This window comes from Camelus bactrianus, chromosome 2, assembly GCF_048773025.1.
Source record: "Camelus bactrianus isolate YW-2024 breed Bactrian camel chromosome 2, ASM4877302v1, whole genome shotgun sequence".
Taxonomy (NCBI): Eukaryota; Metazoa; Chordata; class Mammalia; order Artiodactyla; family Camelidae; genus Camelus; species Camelus bactrianus.
The window spans coordinates 48,942,995-48,962,496 of record NC_133540.1 but is presented as its reverse complement, the minus strand read 5'-3'; the positions used below and the strand labels follow the sequence as shown (position 1 = coordinate 48,962,496).

Here is a 19,502-nt window from a genome sequence, read left to right as displayed (position 1 = left end):
TAGTATACTTACATACATGTGTAACTGTCACTACAGTTTTACGCATATCCATCTTACTCATTCTGGTTCCTAGCACCAGGAACAATATCTGGTATATAATACATATGTAATAATTTTTTCTGAAGAGATGACTTCATTAGCTCTAAGATAATTTAGGCATTAACCTCCAGTAAAATTTTAGGGAAATTCATTTGACTATCATCAGCTCTAGAAGTATTGTTTAATCAGAGCTGTGCCTATTTTGGGGGCTCTTGAAACAGCTTAACCATATTTTAAGAATTATTGCAGGAAGGTACCCCAAGAAAAGTCTTTTAATGTCTTTTTAATAAGATGAATACAAGCCATATACACATTTCCTTAAAAGAGAATAGTCATCTTTTACTGACCTGACAGTTGCTGAGGAGCAAAAAAAGCCTTTAAGAAATACTGCTTTTCTGTTTTCAAAAGTACTCTAACATTGTTTGAACCTCTGAAATAGATTATGGAATCTCTAGTACTGGTTTTATTTACTAATTATGGGTAATAGTTATTCATGAGATTCTGGACATCCTCTTTCCTTGGGTACCTTCCATGTGGAATGTCAGTTCTGAGCTTGGTTCATCTGTGTTGCTCCATCTTCTTTATAGGCTTTGCTGCGGCCTGGAAGAATTGATAGAATCATCTATGTGCCTTTACCAGATGCAGCAACAAGAAGGGAAATATTTAACCTGCAGTTTCACTCTATGCCAATCAGTAATGATGTTGATCTGAATGAACTCATCCTCCAAACAGATACATATTCAGGAGCAGAGGTAAGATAGATCCCCTCAAAATACCTTGGTGTGAGGAAAGCAGTGGCTTGGGGTCCACCAAAAGGACTGCTTGACGCCAGTTGTTTTAAAATAACTATATATTAAGAAATCTTAAAACAGAAAATGTACTACATGACAGGTAATCACTAAACTAAATTGCATTTTACCTGGCCTCTATTATATTTCGATTGTTTTTACTTGGCCCTTACTATTTCTCAAAATGTAGTCTCTAGAGAAGTAGCATAATATAGTGGAGAGGACACTGGACTTAGAAGTTGAAGATTCTACTGATGGGCTTCATGCCCAGCTTCCAACCAGTTACACACTTCTCTGAACTTGGGTTTCTTCACCTATCAAATGGAAATGATATACAACTTCCTGTACCGTTTTATCGTAAAGATCATAAAAATGAGATTAGGATGTCGTGAAAGCTCTGTACAATACAAAGGACTTGGCAAAGAGCTTGTATTATTGTCATCTTTTATCATTTTGAAAAATAATCTCAATCTACAAAGATTCTCTCATAAAAAACTTAATTGGACAGCCAGTCTGCCCTTAATAGTAAAAATATACTCTCAACAAGTACAGCAAGACCTCTGTGAAAATGTGAAACTTGTAAGTGTGGCAAATGAACATTTTTTTCTCTCCTCAGCGACTCTTCACTTAGGCTGTTTTTATTTACGAAATTTTATTTTAAAATAATTGTGCATCTTTTCTACATGCATTTTTAAAGAAAAGTTCAGACTGTATTCCTCCACATAAAAATATCTTCTGAATACCACTGATATGGTTTGTACTGGGAAATTAATACTTTTTAAAGTACAAAGTTGTAGATTCTTTGCATCTGAATTATTCAGCAGACTGGGATTCCACAATCTGATTTTCTTGCTATTTTTATCTGTCTTCTGTAAAAACCAAACCAATTAATATACATAACAGATCATTTGTGGTACTCAGAGAGTCCTGTAGGTAAATATACATGTGGAATTGGATTTAGTACATCGTGCAGTCACAGCTAATAACAACAACCAAAATAAATTCCAAATCTACTCCTTGTTTTTTTAAGCTGAGCAATATATATTTGATTTTCCCCTTTCAGTTTTTAAATTCCATTAGAGGGGGAAAAGCCATGCAGAAAGCAGCTTGAAAAACAGTTGAAGTGCATTCACCTTTAAAATAATCTTTATTATTTCAGAGTATCTCTTTGGCATAACTATCCATTAAGTTAAAATGAACATATAGTTCCTACTAACTGACTGCTCCAGCATTTCTAGAATTTAGTTTTTGATGTGAGACCAGGGCTGGCATCCTGTATATGATATGTCAGTTTACAGGAAACAGCTAGGAAAAGAAACCATAAATCTTTCACTTGAGTTGAGTGAAGTGGACGAGCAGTTAGCTAGGTATAAATATGCCCTCCTCACTTTGAAGTAATTCATAGTAGTAACACAGAAGTGCAAAACAAAAATCAAAGCCAATGAGGTCCTGTCTGGCTGAAAGGAAAAAACTCATTTGGTGCCAGGAATTATTGTAGCAACTTGCTAGTTCTTACGTAGTACATGCCTTATTCAGTCTGAAATATAAGCATACTCATTTCAGATTAATTTTTATATCAGAGCTTCCAAAAATAGTCACTGGAAAAGTAGCAGAAAATTCTGTCCCTCAATTTACATTTTTGTGTCCCATGATGCTTGGGAGAGGGAAGGTTATCCTCCTGTGATCCGAATTATAATCAGAATATTTTATTACAACTTCATGGACATTTATTCCAGAGCTATGTCGTAGTAGTTCTAGGATTTTCAGTTTGGATAAAGCAGATTTGTTCCACATATTTTGTTCTGTGTGACGGTTTGGTCTGAATATTTAGGTAATTCACATAGGTCCCCTATTGTTTGAAGAGAACCATTCTCTCTTTTAAAGTCTTAAAATTAATAAATAGGAAATTTAAGACAGATTAAACTTAGCTTCACATAAAGTATAAGATCTCTCTCATCTTTTTTTTCCTCTTTCTATCAGAATGAAAATGGTGCTGCAATGTTTGAAAGCCAAAATTAGTTTTGAAATGTTTTTAAATAGTAAAATAGATTCAAAGCTAGAAACTCAGTCTCCTGACTCCTCAGGCTCAGTTCTTTACCACTAATGTAACCAATTTATTTCCTTCTGCAGCAAGGCCATATCCTTCAGCATAGAAGCTTCTCCACAGTACATCCCTAGCAAACACTTAATAAACTGGAGAAAGGGAAAAAAGATTTTTTACCTATATTTCTGAAGAATAGACTTCCTATTCTCATTAGTCAGAGAGGAATCCTCTTGTAGCCGTGCTCCCTGCTATGGTCACAGCTACTTTCTCAGAGCTGGAGTGTCTCTGTGGCCATTCTGTGGTATAAAAATGAAACTATGGACTCGGTTAATTGTCTTCACAGGACAGTAGTATATGCAGTGTTACATGAGATTAATTTAGTTTGGCTGTACACTCTTAGTTATATGGACAAGCATTTGGCAAGGTGAGCTGGAGATGAGGAAATTGCTGACACTCTTTTTTGGAAACAAACTTTATTTTAACTGTAGTGAGTATTTTATTTTTATTTTTATTTTTAATTAAAAAGTTGAAGAGAACGATTGGGATGGAGATAATTACTGGCACTCATTAAAAGACTGAGCTGGGGGGATTACTTTTAAAAAATTTTTCTTTTCACCTGGTGCTTTATTTTTCCTAGTCAACATTGTTCCATAAAAGCTTACACAGGCCCAGTGTTTGAAGTAGCTCATTATACACTACTGAGTTACTCCATTTTCTCTCCCTGGAGAGGGTATACAGAGAATTGAAGCATTTTTTGCTAACCCTCAGGAGAGTCCCAGGAGGAAGTTTGTCGCCAGCTGAACGGGGAATGTGGTCACTAGGGAGCAAGCCTCTAAGGAGAGGCTGCAGCAGGCAGCATCCCTCAGCCGTCTCTGCGGCCCGCTGCTCTCCCGGTGGCCAGAACCTCATTGTCTTTGGCTTCTTGGCTGTAGCTCCCAGTCAATGGAAAAACATGTTGCCATTTAAAAGTGGTTGGGAATTCAGTTCAGGAGGAAATAAGAAGTCTTTTTTGGTTATAGCTATTGTTTTCTCTTGCTTTGATTTTTGTTTTTTCAGTTACTTGTAGCAGATTCCACTCCATTTATTTGTCTTATATCAAACTATCCTAGTTACTTTAGGGAAACTTTTATCTTACCCACTGACAGGAAATCAGCAATCACAAATATATGTACATGAAAGTCATGACTGAACCCATTCCCTGTGCACTATGTGCTTGAGAACAGAGACATGAATAAGATACATAACTTCCTCTCTGTATAGGAATATGCTGACATAGGCTGACGATGTCTGTAAAATTTGAGTTGAATGTTTATTTGCATTTGGATGTTATCCACCTTCTAGTGATTATCTCACTAAGTAAAACTGAAAATATCTAAGAGCCAGGTACCCACTATACATTTACAAATAATATGGACGGTCATAACATTTATTTCATATATCAAGATTTGTGAATTCAACTTTCAAGAGAGGCAATAAAGTAGAAGAAAAGAATTTTTAATGTCGCAGTTGAGTAGACTTTTAATTGAATTGTAGCTCTTTTCTTTCAGGATTGTTTCAGGCAAGTTATTTAACTTCTTTGAACCTCAGTCTCCTCATTTGTAAGATATCTGTGTGACAGAATTTTGTTTTGAGGGTTAAATGAGATGATAAATATGAAGGCACCAAGAAACAAGGCCTGACACATAAAGAGTGCTTCATAAGTGTTATTTCCCTTCATTGTTTCCTCCTTTTATCAGTTCAATCTTTATATTTACCACAACAGTATTGGATGATGTTACTACAAGATGGAGTACGTTTTGCATCGTCTCAATAACCAGATAATTTATCTGGAGCTAGATAATTGAGTTTGCTTCTTACCCTTTTCTTCAAAATGTAAAAGTCTTCTTAATATGGTGATTTTTAGGGTAATCATGAATCTAGCTCTAGGAAAAAAAAATCTTTCTAAAGCAATTTGTTAGAGTTAAATACATTTCACATTAATTTTTCAAAAAGCGTTAGCTGCATCTAAATTGCGTCTGTTTGTCTCTGTTTCACTAAAGTGATGTGTCTTGCCCTGAATCCCCTTTTGTAGTCTATGCCCTCCTGGGTCTAATAATCGTTCAAGGTCTTCATGCCAGCTTGACATAAAGAAATCACCTTCCAGTGTGCCTCATTAATTCAAGAAGGTTTCTTTTCACTGTGCTTGAGCTATTATAGCTAATAAAGAGAAAGACTTAAGTTACTTTTCTGTCTTGCTGATTAATAGTCCTTCTGACATCCTCTCTCGTCGCCCCCACACAGTGAAAACAGAAGGAGCAGTTACAACCACGTAGGCTCTCTCTGCTCTTCCTACGTGAAGCCTCTTGTGACTGTTTTCCCTAAACTAAAAATCAGGATCAATATATTAGGATCCAGTATAGATTGACTCTTTATATGATCAGTCTAACAACATATCTGAGATAAGACCAAAGATCCAAAATGGGACGGCACACCTTTTGGCCAGGTCTCAGGCTCTCTGTGTCGAGAGAGCAGCTAGCAGCAGTGTTCCTGTCTCAAGGTGAAGCAGGGCACACAGTACTTAGCAGCCTCCTGTAGACATGCCTGCAACCTCCTTGTCCTGCCTGATCAGAAACTGCCCTTTGAAAACAGGGTGTTATAACCAGCTGGTCTGCTTTTCTTATTGGAGATCTTTGTTCTCTCTCTACTCTTTCTTGTGCACTTATCCTTGAAATTCTATACCTATACCCCAGAATTTCAAAGTATTCTTTGCTTACCCAGCCCACTGAAATCAATGCTTTGTCATGAAACCATCATGACAACCCCATCCAGAAATGACTTCTCCTTTTGAACTCCTTTATACTGAATTCTGTTTCAGTTGTTTAGCTCTTAGGATATTTCTCCTTGTAGTTATTTTAACATGAACAACCAGCCACCTCATGTTTCCCGAAACAAACTATAAAATTCTTTATGACAGAAATCAGGTTTTGTACTTCTTAGAAGTCTAGCAGAGCAACCAGTTTGTCCACAGAATCAGTGGACATTAATGTTGGATGAATGATAGATTTATGTGTTGATTCCGAGTCATTCTGTGAACAAAATGTCAGTTTTAGCTTTCACTAAAGTGACAATAGTTTTAAACTCTTTTGTATGTGTTATCTATGTGAGTGCCTAGCTATGGGAACAGTGCTGTAGCAAAAGGACTAGACAAGCAAAAGCAATTGATTTGTCTGAAGTCCACAGCAAATAAGTGACAAACTCAGGACTCAGAAACCAAATCTTTCAGCTCCTCCTGAATGACTCTTCATGCCTCTGAGTCAACAGAAGAGTCTTTAAAACTTTTATAGTTCCTTTTGACATCTCTGAATCTTTGATAAAGTCTTGCTTACTCTTGTGGACACTGACTTAGCAAACTAAACAGCAAATATGAAGCATCTTTATATTTTTTATATGTACTTTTCAATATGTAGTTATTGTCTTTAGCTACCTTGATGTCATTTTCACAAAAATGTAAGCCACCTGAAGTTAGGAACTGGTTTCCTTTATTCATTTACTGTATTTCTCAGGTATTGTGAATAAGACTTTCGGTTTAGAGGGAAAGACACATAAAAAACCAAGTTCTCTGTAGTGTATTTATGTGGCATGATATAATGATGTGCAGAGTACTATAGGAGAAAGAAGAGGAAGTATAACTCATATTAACTGGGACTAAAGGAGGGGACAGTTGATATGCATCTTAATAGGTGAATAGGAGTTCCCCGAGTAGAGCAGGGCGGGGAAGGGAGCATCCCTGGCATACAGAAAGGCAGGCGCACGAAAGGACTTAGTGTGCTCCAGGTTCCGCTAAAGGTTGAAATATGGCTAGAAAGAGTCTGCGAGTGGAAGTGGTAGGTGATCAAGCAGGGAAAGTAGGTGTGAAGGGCCTTGGACATCATCTGAACTTGTTTTTTGCCTTTAAGCAGTGGAGAACCATTAAAGAACTTAATAAGAAATGTTGTGGTCAGATTTGTGTTATTGAAAGATAGGTGGCATTGGTGTCCAAAGCTACTGCTAGCTAGGCTGTGGAGCACAGTTATGTGAATTAGAAAAAGGTGAAAGATGTCTCACTTGGTGACAGATTTCTACCAGGGCAAAACGCTTGTCAAGCAAAACGAGAACTTTCATGAAAGTTCCTGTTTCATTAAGTCCTTATTCACCCCTTCAGCTCGGGATCCTTGTATGTACACAGCCTTCCCATTTGTACAGGGCTGACACATTTTTGGCTTATCCACCCTTAAACATCCCTCAGTCAGTGCCTGCTACCACAGTACCTTGTATAAAGCTGACATGTATGCATCAGATAAGCAAATTTAGATTTTAATACCAAATAAACTACTTCCTGTGACTTTAAGATTTGCCTCATGAGCTCTTGGACAAAAATGTTTTGTGAATGGGATTAATGGGGATTATTAAAGATGTCTTTTATACAACATCAGCACATTAAACCTGCCATGAGATGCAGTACCTAATATGAATGGCTAAAATGGTGAAAATCAGGTGAATTATGTCTTCTGAACCAAATTATCACTTGTAACTGAATATAAGCCCTGACGGCAAGTACCTTATCTCTGCAGCTCTGTTACATGGCTAAAATGTGGCCACCTTGTAAATGAATCATGATAAAATCCTTCAGCACAAAAGTCAGAATACACTAAAAGCAGATATTTAGACAGTAACTTTTAAGCAAGCTCGCCACCCCTCTCCTTCCCCCTTATCGTTTGATAAAAGCCAAGACCTAGACTTCAGTCCCTTCTTGACCGTTTACTACAGTATTAGTTTGGACAAATTAGTTATCATATCTAGAGCTCAGTTCTCATATTTTAATAAGGGAGTGGGAATATAGTCTTTATGATCCTTACTGGTGCTAAAAATCTGTGTGATTATATACCTGTCATAGATTAGATTAATTATACAAGGAATCTCTTAGGGGTTGGACCTCCAGGGATATATAACTTGGCTGTTTTCCTTACAGTGCTTCCAGAGACCTGGCATCTTGGGATCATGGTCAGTGTCTCAGTCCTTGCTACTGTTGCCTAGAGATCCTAATCATGGCAACAGAGGAATGGGAACCTTGAAAGACTGACAGTTCATAGAATTTGGGTTTTAATAAAATTCTCCTTAGCAAATTTTAACAGTTTTTCACTGAATGGAAATGAAAGTTTTACCTGCTCAGAGATTCCCAGCCCAGGGATTTTTCTTCCTGATACCTTTGGTTTTCCTGCTTTTCAGCTTCCTTAGGAACAGCTAGTCGAGTTCAATGTCTATGATTCTGGAAGTGTTAGGATAAAAAGTCATAAAACAGAAATATGCATCAGCCCACTTTTTTTCTAAACTCTTTGTTAGGAAAGTAAGTTATAATGTATAAAGTTACAGAGAAATGTAAACATGCTCTAAATTTCCAAACTTGAACTTCTCCTTAAATTGGCAATAAAAAGAACCTTAATTCAGCTTACCTGAAGGCTATTTTAGATAGGATGTTTACACCAAAGCAAATCATCCTCCAGAACACCTTGTGCTGCCATTCCTATAGTACTGACTCCTTGCCAGGTGTTTAAAACTGCTGTCAGATTACAAGAAGCATTAGTTAGAAAGGAGATGGATGTTGAATGAAAGGCTGGCTGGCAGCAAACTTAGTGTAGCATTTTATAACCAAAAGTATTAAGTACTGAGGCCCCTTTATAAAGGGAAGCAATATATCAAGGCAACAAGTTCATCAATACCTACCTGATAATCTAGTCCCCAAGCCTGGTGTCCAGGCTAAATGTGTATCTGTTAAAAATTACTCAGTCCAGTAGTAATGCTGATTTGAGCATTTTAACCTTCCACTTTGTTTCTCTTCTTCCAAATTCTTAGTCTTTCTGTTGACTCATGCAGATTCTCCAGAATTTTTGCACAAACATTTCATATGTGCTTCTTCGTCATCAAAAGAATGATCAAACTGGGGGGATTCTACCAACTTGAGAGGCTCGTGACTTTAAAAAGACGTGTAAAGCACACTATTAATTCTGTATAGATACTAGTAGAGCTGGATATTAATGTCTGGTTATTTGAGGTGAAGTTAGGCTAATTTTTAATAATAGTCTTAATTGATCTATCTATAAAAAGTATGCCACTGATACAAGTGAAAACTGTTTCTTCTTTTAAGAACAGTTTGTAAGGTCTCCACTTAATAGATCTTTTGTCTAGAATAGAGGAGATGATTCACATAAGTGCATATGTATACTTGTCCTAGTACACATAGCAAGTGGTCAATAAATCATTTTTGTTGTGTTTTTATATATCAGCCAATCCAATTTAATTGATCTCTAATATAAAAATTTTACATTTTGCTTAATTTTTCTATATTTTTTGTCTTAGATTTTAGGAATACTCATGAGTAGGTCATGTTTTTAGTTTTGATGATGTATTCTTTCAATTCAAACTATATTTCATAGTTACATGCAGTATTGATTTCAGCTGTTTACATTTATAAACATCTGTAATCTCTATTTCTTTTTAAAGATGTATACTATTTTTTTTGTTACTTTCAGGTGTGTAAAGCTGATGTTTCTTTACAAACTATCTCCATAATACCCATATTTTAGTATATTTATTAAGGTAATTTCTAGTTCCTTGTGTACAACTTAATTTTTTTAATATAAGTTTTGTTTAATTAAAAAGAAAAAAATAGTGAACTTAGCATTTCTAGTAGAATGATTAGTTAGGAAATAAGCATAGCTAATTACTGTGCCCTTTCATTGTAGGTTGGGATTGAACTCAGGTGTTTAGGTAAGACCCAGAAATCTAACACTAAGGGCAGAAGCACCACATGTTTGTCATTCAGTGCTCGATGGTGACGTAGGAATGCTCTCATTTGTCATCCCCAGATGACAGTAATTCTGAGTTCTCAAAGGTTTCACTGTATTAAAATGTTACTAAAAGTCTATAAAATTCATTGTTTAGTGTTGCAAGGCAGTCATTAAATTATTCTTAAATATAATCTCTACTATATTTTAGATATTTAAAAACCGAATCTTAACCTCTGGTATATTTTAGATATTTAAAAATAGAATCTAACCTTGCCTTAGGCTTCAAAGGAAAGTCAAAAGAATTAATATTTGCAGGGCTGTCTTTTGTTTATGTTTTTAACCTTGAAGTATTATTTCTGGTATGCTTTAATAATAGCTAGCTCCATTTTTACTATTAAAATCTGGAAAATGGGTTTTGCTTTTATATTTGTAGGAAAGTTCCCTTCTTCATTTAGAAGCCAAAAAAAAAAAAATTAGATATAATACATATGCCACTTTTATCATTGTGGAAGTTCCAAATCATAAATTAGTCCTTTTCTCTTTTTCTTCAGAATTAAAGAAAAATTACTTAAACTCTTTGGCATTCGGACAAGACCTTCTTTCAGTGGTAGCAAAAGTAGCCCCTTGGCATATTTTTATTCACTTCAAAAGAATCCTTAAGGAGTGACTTTCTATTTAAAAGCAAGAATTGTATTTAGTTTGCCTAGTATTAACTTCTTGCCAGAATTCTTAAAAATATTAAAGGTCAAACACACTGAACAATAGTAGTCCCAGCATTTTTTTTTCTTTCTTTCTATCATAAAGCTGGGTCAGAACTGGAGATTAGGAAGGAGATGAATCCAAAAGTTGTCAATTCAAAGTGAAATTTCTTTTTATACAACTGAATTGGTCATAATGGGCATGAAATATGTATACATGCACAGCTTTACAAATCCTGTCTGCCATTTCATTTATGGCTTCCTTACAGTTTAATAAAAGACATTCATGCTATGCGATTAATATTGTATACATGCTATGTACAGCACATCAAAAACCTTTTGCTGTGTCTGGTTTTTTTTTTTTTTTTTGAATCCTATAGGGATAGTTTCATGAATAAATTATACCCTCATTGCTTTTAAATTAGATTTTTAACTTTTACAGGTGTTTAAAGAATCACTTGACTTGCTGCCTGAACCATCTACATCTAGAAACTTTGTTTAAATATAGCTTAATATAGCTGATGCCTTACAAGCTCACCACCTGTGAAAACTGTATGTTTTCTACAGTAGATTATACTTTTGATGATCAATTCACATTTATAGTCATATAACAGTCAAAATATAGAATACAGTGAAAGTGAATATTGCTCCCATTTTATGTGCTTCACAGAGAAAGCCACAGGCTGAGTAAAAAAAAGAGAGAGATCTTAGTGCCTAATAAGTTTGACGTTTTCTTTCTTCTTTTTCCTAATAGTAATTGCTTATAATTTTTTAAAGAGTCTGCTGTGGCTGAATTCTGTCCCTGTGAAATTCATATGTTGAGACCCTAGACCCCATCATGACTGTATTTGGAGATAGAGCCTGTAAGGAAAAGAGGTAACCAGGGTTAAGGGAAGTGATATGGGTGATTTCAGCCTGAATTGTCTTTGAGAATTGGATGAGTATAGGCAAAACATTTACTGTAAGTTGCCTTTTGAGAATTCAGAATGTACTTATTCCTGGAAGCAGTGCTTCTCTGATGGGTAGTTTCCAAGCTAGTCCCCTGAAGTGTATTACACCCTAGTGTATGGTAACCTAACAGTAGTAGACACAAGTCTTAGGTCCTGGAAGCAGGAGAGCATGCACTATTAGAACCTACCAGAGGGGAAAGGAGGGTTTTTTCCTAGGCGCAGGGCCAGTCGTATGCAGGATTAGATTAAACAAAGTTTGTCTTCACTTTATCTCTGTATAACTTTTCACCTTTCCTCTTCCGAGTCCCCTGCCCCACTTCCAGCATCTTTTAGACCTCCTTTTCTGAGTGCTTTTTTTTTTCCAGTCTCAATCAGTTGGTTAGAAGACAACTGATTATAAACTCACTATATAATGCCAAATAATCAAGATCATTCCCAGAGGTATCTGCATCTTTTTTAAATTTGTTTATCTGTTTGTTCGAGGACATGTTGATTGCTTACAAGTTTAATATATAAAGCTTGAGTAAAGCTTTTATAAACATAAGTGCAAGTCTTGTTTGTGGACTTAAGACTTCATCTTCTTTGGTGAGCTGTCTGTTCAGATCTTTTGCCCATTTTTAATTGGGTTGTTTTCTAATTTTTAGATTTTAAGAGTTCTTTGTATGTTTTGGATACCACTCCTTTATCAGATTTGTGTTGTCTAAAGATTTTTTCCATAGTTTGTGGCTCATCTTTTTGCTCTCTAAATGTTGTCTTTTGTAGAACAGAAATTTTAATTGTAATGAATTATTGATTTTTCTCTTTCAAAGTATCAATAAGGTATTAAATGTATTCTTTCTGTAAAAAAAGCTACTTTGAATCAATTTATGCTTTGTAAATGTTTATAGATAAAAACCACCACATTTGCTTAATAGCTGACTTTTGTCCTCAAAATTGTGATTTAACTTGGGCACATGCAGTGTTTTATATGTAGATCATACGTTACACAGTGGCACTACGATATGGCCATGTGTTAATCATGTGAACCACCTTGTCTTTAAAGCCGTATGCCTTGCTTTTCCTGCTTCTTATCAACTGCAGAGCTGCTGTTGTCTCCCTTGTTTTAAAGGTTACATCTGCCCCACCCCTGAAATGGGGATAAACTATCTTATTAGATGAGAAAAACAAGGATATTTAGGAACATTTTGTTGTCTAGGTACAGCTTCATATACAGCTGTTTGTTTGAGTCTTTTGTACCCACTCAGTTTAGACATAACTTCTTCCAGAAAGCCATTTCTAACCTCCAGCCGGGATTATATAATTTTACTAGTATCCCATAACACCTTGCACGTTTCCCTTTCATATCGAGATTTTTGGGTTTGTGGTTTTTAAAAACAAAAAACAAAATGTCGAGGCAGGATCAGTAAAAGTAGCTGTAGTTGGTTTTGAGAATCTTGACATCATGAGTTAGGATCCAGCCAGACCAGGTAGTTTAAGCTAAAATGAGTTCCTCAATTTAGCACTAGGTCAAGATGGGGAAAGTTGTTAAAAGTATCTTAACACATACAGTGTAATAAAGCTCTAGCAGATTTTATTGACATATCTTTATATGTTTCTATGTAATAGTTTCTGATGATTTGTCATTCCTCCAGTATGGCTATGGTAAATATTTTGGTTACTTTGGAATCTAAACCACATGTCTTGATGCTATTATCTCATACTTTCTGTGTCCACAAGTCCTCTTTTCATTTCAGGGCTATTATTGCAAAGTCGTGGAATGTGTGCTTCCTCAACATAGCCTTTAACAGCAAAGCTCTTAAAAACTAATTTCCAAAAAGGGCTTTAATTCTCCAGTTTGCTCACCAGAATGCGCATTATGCCTGTGTGGGACTACAGCTCCATTCAGACTGAAACCCTATGTCTGTGCTCTCTTTGGTGGCCACATCCTCCCTTCAGGCCTGCATTCATCTGAATACCGTGGCACAAGGAAAGGTGATTCCATACCTTTCAGCAAAGGATTTCTTTCATGGGCTCTAAACTGAAGTCACACCCACCTGTTTTACAGAAAGGTGCAGAGGATATGACTTGCAGTGTGCCACCGTTAAGTATGGCCCCTGAATCAGTGTCCAGCTACTTTGTCTAGGCACTTCTGATTTCTGTTACGTGCGCCACAGGAACTCACTCAACACACTGTATGGTACCCTGGTCATTTCCAACAGCTGAATTGTAAGCTTCCCCAAGATAGGATCTGTGTCACGTCTTTGTATCCCCAGAACTTAAGCATTTAAGATATGCTTCATAATTTGTTAATAAAAGAATAAGTGACTAGATGGAAAATGAAACGCCTCATAGATCTGGATACTGTGGACTTTATACTGACTCTCATCTCACTTTCAGAAAATAGCCATTATTTACACGTACACACACGTTTGTAAAAAACGGTAAAACCAGCAACTCATTATATGCTTTCTGGTGATTTTTATATACTTTATGGTAAATTAACATAATAACCTATCTTAACAGAGCAGTGGAAAAAGATTAGTGGAAAAGTATTTCATCATGCAAAGGCATATTGGAAAAGCTGTTAAGAGTAACTAAAATGTAAGCACTTAGTGTCTCTTAGCCACTGTTCTTACTTAAGACTTTATAAGCATCATCTCATTTGTGTCTTCCAGCAACCCTCTCAGATAGGTACTACCTTGTACCCTTGATTCTAAGATGCCATCAATTATAAGAGACACCATTAAATTAATAATAGCTTTGCAGTAACTGTGTTGAAGGCATGGAGACTGCCACTTAAATGTTCACATCTATTTTATGACAGATACTAATTTTAAATGTTTAACATTTAGAAAAGCATATGTTAGTAACATCCTTAAGTGCTTTAGAAATTGAGGTCCAGGCCACAAGATCCGGCATGCTGGCATGGTTCTACACGCAGGTGGCTCTGCATGTTGAGACTGAGTTCTGAGACACAGAATTGTTGAACCTGTAGGGTGACCTGTAGAAACTGAATATCGTTAAACAAATTTATGAAACTTCTCATTAAGCATGCTAACCTGAACAAACTCATTTACGTCTAGTCCCTTCTGAATCCTTACTAAAATGAAAGTAAAGAATAAGAATTGTATAAACCAGGCATGACAGAGAAAATAAGGAAGATGACAGCCAATGAAAAATTTAAGTAAAACTGTTGAAGCTGGATGATAAATGAGCAGGTTAAGAGAATGCTGAAACCTGTAGGCAAGAGAAACAAATAAGCAGCTGATTTCCACAACAGAACTCAAGACTCAGGAAAGGAATTAGAATGCAGAGCTGTAGAAAAAGGGAAAGGGCTGTTGTAGGTCTTTACAAAGAGGAGGTAGGTTCTTAGATTGTTTTCCGGGCTCCTACCAGACCAGAGATGACCCCCAGCAATAAATTGAAGCTTTATTTTCAGAAAAATTGAGCTAAAGAGGTTCTGGACATTAAGATACCAATTCCATCTGAAGATGGGGGAGTGGTGACATGTCAAACCAAGAAACAGGGTATTGAGGGAAGATCTGTGTACTTCATGCGGAGACATCCAAGGCCCTGCCCTTGCTCTGCTCCTGCTGTGCTGGCAGCCAGACAGAATATTGGAACTCTGCTCTCTAGAGAAACTGAAGATTAGTCTAAGAAAACAGCTCTACAGATACTTACAGGTAGGGAAGTAACAGTAGTGAAGTCATGACCGGCTGTTAAGCTTCACTCATGCACTCAGAGTTTCCAAGTGGAATTTTAGTTTCTCATTCCTAAATATGAATGGAAAGCTGGGCAACACTAATATTTGAATAAAGCTTCTAATATGAAAGACACTCTAAAACAAATACAGGGAAATAGAGATAGTGAGGGAGCAGATGAAAAAAGAGATAAGAAAAAGATACTACAACCATGAAACAAGCAACAGGAGTTCTAAAAAAGAACATTTAATTGTTCCTTAATTAAAAATTTAAAATGTTCAGGTAGAAGAAGTTTTAAATGCAGTAGGGGAGGGTATAGCTCCGTGATAGAGCACATGCTTAGTTAGCATGCATGAGGTCCTGGGTTCAATCCCCACTACCTCCATTTAAATAAATAAATAAGTAAATCTAATTCCTCCCCCTACACACAAATTAAAGAAAAAAGTAAACTGCTAAATGCAGTAGAAACATTGGAAGAAAAAGTTAAGTAAGTCTCCCAGAAAACAAAACAAAAGGACAAGGAGACAAGAATTGGAGAAATTGAGACATGACTAATACGGGGTCTCAGGAAAAGCAAACAAATCAGAGGAAAGAAAACTATCAAAATTTCTTTCCACAAATTGAGGAACATAAGTTTCTAGATGGCAATGCTGTACTAAGCGTCAGGTCCCAAGCCATCACATACAAAGGATGAAGAATTTGGATTGCCGCACGATTCTCTGCAGCAACAGTAGACGCCACGGGAGAGGAGATTTCTGAGGGGAAATAATTTCCAACCTAGAGTTCTATATCCAAACTGTAAAACCAAATGTGAAGGTGAAATAAATACATTTCAGACATGCAAGGTCTAAAACAAATTTATCTCCATGCACCTCTTTTTAGGAAACTAATGGTGGATGTGTTCCACCAAAAACAGGGAAAAGACATGGGGTCCAGGAAGCAAGCAGCAACATACGAGAGTGGGGAAGGGAATGCCCAGGGAGATGTTGAACAGAAGTTCCAGAGAAAAAATTTTTAAGCTTCTCTATATAAGCTGACAAGGAAAAGTCATTCTTTCCAGGTTGTCACTATTTGTCTGACTTTGCTTTTCAATTGAGAATAAATAATAAGAAAGACTAGTAGGCAAAGATTACATTAGTAGTTATACTTGGAAATGATAAAAGCAAAACATTATCTCAAAAAATTATCTTGTTCTTTCCACCTCTTCATTCCAATCCAGAGCTGTTTCTCTATAAAAAACTTTATTTCAGAATTCAATGTTAATCTTTTCTATCACTTTTGAATCTAAAGAAGAGTAATTTCCAAAAGATTTTAGTAGCAGAACCTTTTCCCCTCCCTCAAATAAAACCTTCTGGAGGAAGACCATTATATGAAAGAGATAAGAATGAATCTGCTTTGGTTGGGGTCTGTCCCACCTATATACCTTTCCCTCCTACTCCTGCTGTGACCTCTGAGGCACCTTGGAGACTGCAGAGCAGTTTAAAAACTATTTTGCTAACTAAAAAAGCTACTGAACACATGGCTTATTTCATTCTTATTTCTTAGAATTATAACCTGAGTACTTATTATTTTCATGAACTCAAGAAGCAGAACATTGTTACAAGGCTGTGTACCTGTGTGTGTATGAAATGCACACTAAAATTGCATCTTGACAGATTTGTACCTGATTGTAACAGTCTCATTTTTAATGAAACATCTTTGCTTCAGTTTAAAATAAAAATTCCAATTTTTGCATTCCTGACATTTTCAAGTTTGAAATGACTAACTCATATTCCTTTTCCTTTGTAAGCATGAGCTGAGGCAAACATTGAGCCTCCAGATAGCACTGCATTTGGGAGGGGAGGGGCCTGCGTCTCAGGTGCTCCTAATACTGTCCTTTCTTTTTCCCGTGTCACCTCTGTGAAAGAAACTGTTGACAGATTTATAGTTTTAAATAGCTTTCCAGATACAATCTTCTCTGGTAAATAAAACTAAAAGGTGAGGATAAAGAATAAAAACAGAAAACTTAATGCTATGAGAATTTGAGTTTTTGTATAGTGTAGTCATTATGGGATGTCTTCCACATTGGAATTGAACCTGCCTGCTTACCATGAAAATGTAAAATACAAAATAGTAGAGCCTGGCAATAACTTTTCAATCAAAAAAATGATTTATCATTGATGAGTGTTTTAAAATGCCAACTTTATTGTCTTTATTACCTGTATATCTTCTAGGGGAAAGGTAGTCCCTAACCAAACATTTTGAGAACTGATTAATGTTTAATGTTTATTTGTAAGGCTTAGAAAGATAATGAAGAAATAGCTATAAATCTTGCATGCTTTGTGCGTCAAAGAATTTAGGTTCATGTTGTGTTCCCACTCACCTATTCCTTTTAGGTTCTTCAACTAAATAATGCAGAAATATAGCTTATGAAATTGAAAGAGGAAAAGAATATATTTAAAACTCCAACCTTTTATATCCCTACCTGTAATTTTGAGAATTAAAACCTTGAGCAAGTACATATCTTGGCAGGCAAATTATTTTAATCTGAAGCATGATCAAAGTACAATTAGAAGAACACTGAATCACAGCGAGAGATACTATTATCTTCTTATGCTCAACCTAAAAAGCAGATGCACAGATTACCATTTCAACTCAGAGAACGTTTTTATTTTGAAAACCATGAAAAGTAAGTTTCACATGAAAGTTAACAGAACAGTCCATCACTTTTATCCCTTAGTCATTCTCTAAGGATCATTTTTGTGACACCTGTAAAGAAGCAGTACCACGAAGTGATGTCCACAGAGGTAATAAAATGTACCCAGATTTAGCATGATTGATGAGATCCTTGTAGTCTACTGAGGTGCAGTACTGGAGAGTGACTAGCACTCCAGAAAAGCCCCTCACTTAGGAGCTACCTTCAAGACTAAAGCATTACTTAGACATACCTGTAAGGAAAATTGTGTCTTCCTAACTTGGCAGAAAATAATAGTTGGAATGGCTCTGAGGATGTTCTTCAGTTCATTGTCTTCTGGTCTTCTACTTGTAGAAACAGTTAAAATTATCCATCTATTGGTATTTTTCTTCTGTTTTAATTGAATGAGGATCCTTTTGTTATCAAGAGTTGACAGCACTCGTGAATTCCTGCCAGCAGGAACACAGCAGTGCACCGCTCTGGAAGTCCATGTGAATATCACCCCTTGACTTAGGGCTCAGTCACCGTGGCCTTATTTGGTGGCTTTGCCTACCAGTCTCATTTTATATAGCTTTTCATTCAAGGTTCATGAAAAGTTTCATGGCTTGAAGAATATCCTGATTCCTGATCCCTGTGGGTTAAGCTGGCCTCCTTTTTTTATATTTATATAATTTTTTTAAACTTTTTTTTTAATGGAGGTACTAGGAATTAAACTCAAGACCTCATATGTGCTAAGCATGTGCCCTGCCACTAAGCTATACCCACCCCGTGGTTAAGCTGTCTTATTTTCCTTTGTTTCTAGCTGGCTTACCCACTCGTGAGAACAAAGTTCCCTGGGTACTTGAGACTCATTTCATTTGATGGAACTATGATGCCCATACATTTGAATAAATTTAACCTTTCATTTGCCATTTGTAACTTATACTGAAGTCTTTCTGGTCCTACAATTAAAATTCTGCCATGAGTGTGCTTCTTAATATGACAGTGGTTTTTTTCATGGCCCAAAATGATATTGATAATTTTGGTTTGCTTATTGGAACATCAGTCTGATTTACCTATACTAATTTTGAAAGGTTAAAATAATCAGTATTTCATATGCTAAGAATCACGATGACATTAACAGTAATGCATTATAGTACATAGTGAAATCCTTTGAGATATTGGCAAGAATGATCTTTCCTATCAACTTATAAATGCTTCCACCAGTTAGCGAAGATACTGCAAAATTTCATCACTTAGTCTTGATACTCAGATAATAGCAGTAGTCAGGGTGACATCGTTGAGCTTCTGTCTGTTAGAAAATGTTTTGCTTTTTGCTTTCAAAGATAACTGATGACAGATAACTCATTCTTTATTTGTATAGCTATAATGAAAATACCACTGTGAGTTTAGCACACACACACAAAATCCATCTTTAGGGTTTTGCCGTGTATTTGCAAAACTTGGTTATACACAACTATGTCTCAAACCTATAAACTTCCACTCCTCATTCCTTTATGCTGGTTACTTTTTTTTTTTTTAACATTTTTCACTGATTTATAATCATTTTACAATGTTGTGTCAAATTTCAGTGTAGAGCACAATTTTTCAGTTATACATGAACATATATATAATTCATTGTCACATTTTTTTCTCTGTGAGCTACCATAAGATCTTGTATATATTTCCCTGTGCTATACGGTATAATCTTGTTTATCTATTCTACATTTTGAAATCCCAGTCTATCCCTTCCCACCCCCCGCCCCTTGGCAACCACAAGTTTGTATTCTATGTCTGTTTTATATTTATGTTTTGTGTTTTGTTTTATTTTTATTTATTTATTTATT

The 19,502-nt window shown here is 36.0% G+C and overlaps 1 protein-coding gene across 8 annotated transcripts in view; it reads left to right on the top strand.

The window, feature by feature from the left end:
* AFG2A (AFG2 AAA ATPase homolog A) overlaps positions 1 to 19,502 on the top strand; it is a 342,561-nt gene that overhangs the window by 234,764 nt on the left and 88,295 nt on the right. For 6 of the 8 annotated variants that reach the window (XR_012498988.1, XR_012498987.1, XR_012498986.1 and 3 more), the window contains one exon: positions 627 to 791. The exons of the other annotated variants lie outside the window; for them this stretch is intronic. Coding sequence is in view for 3 of the 6 variants with exons in the window: in XM_074341241.1 (XP_074197342.1) it covers positions 627 to 791 (165 nt within the window). In the remaining 3 variants the exon portion in view is untranslated. The remainder of the gene's footprint in view (positions 1 to 626; positions 792 to 19,502) is intronic. 8 annotated transcript variants of the gene reach the window in all.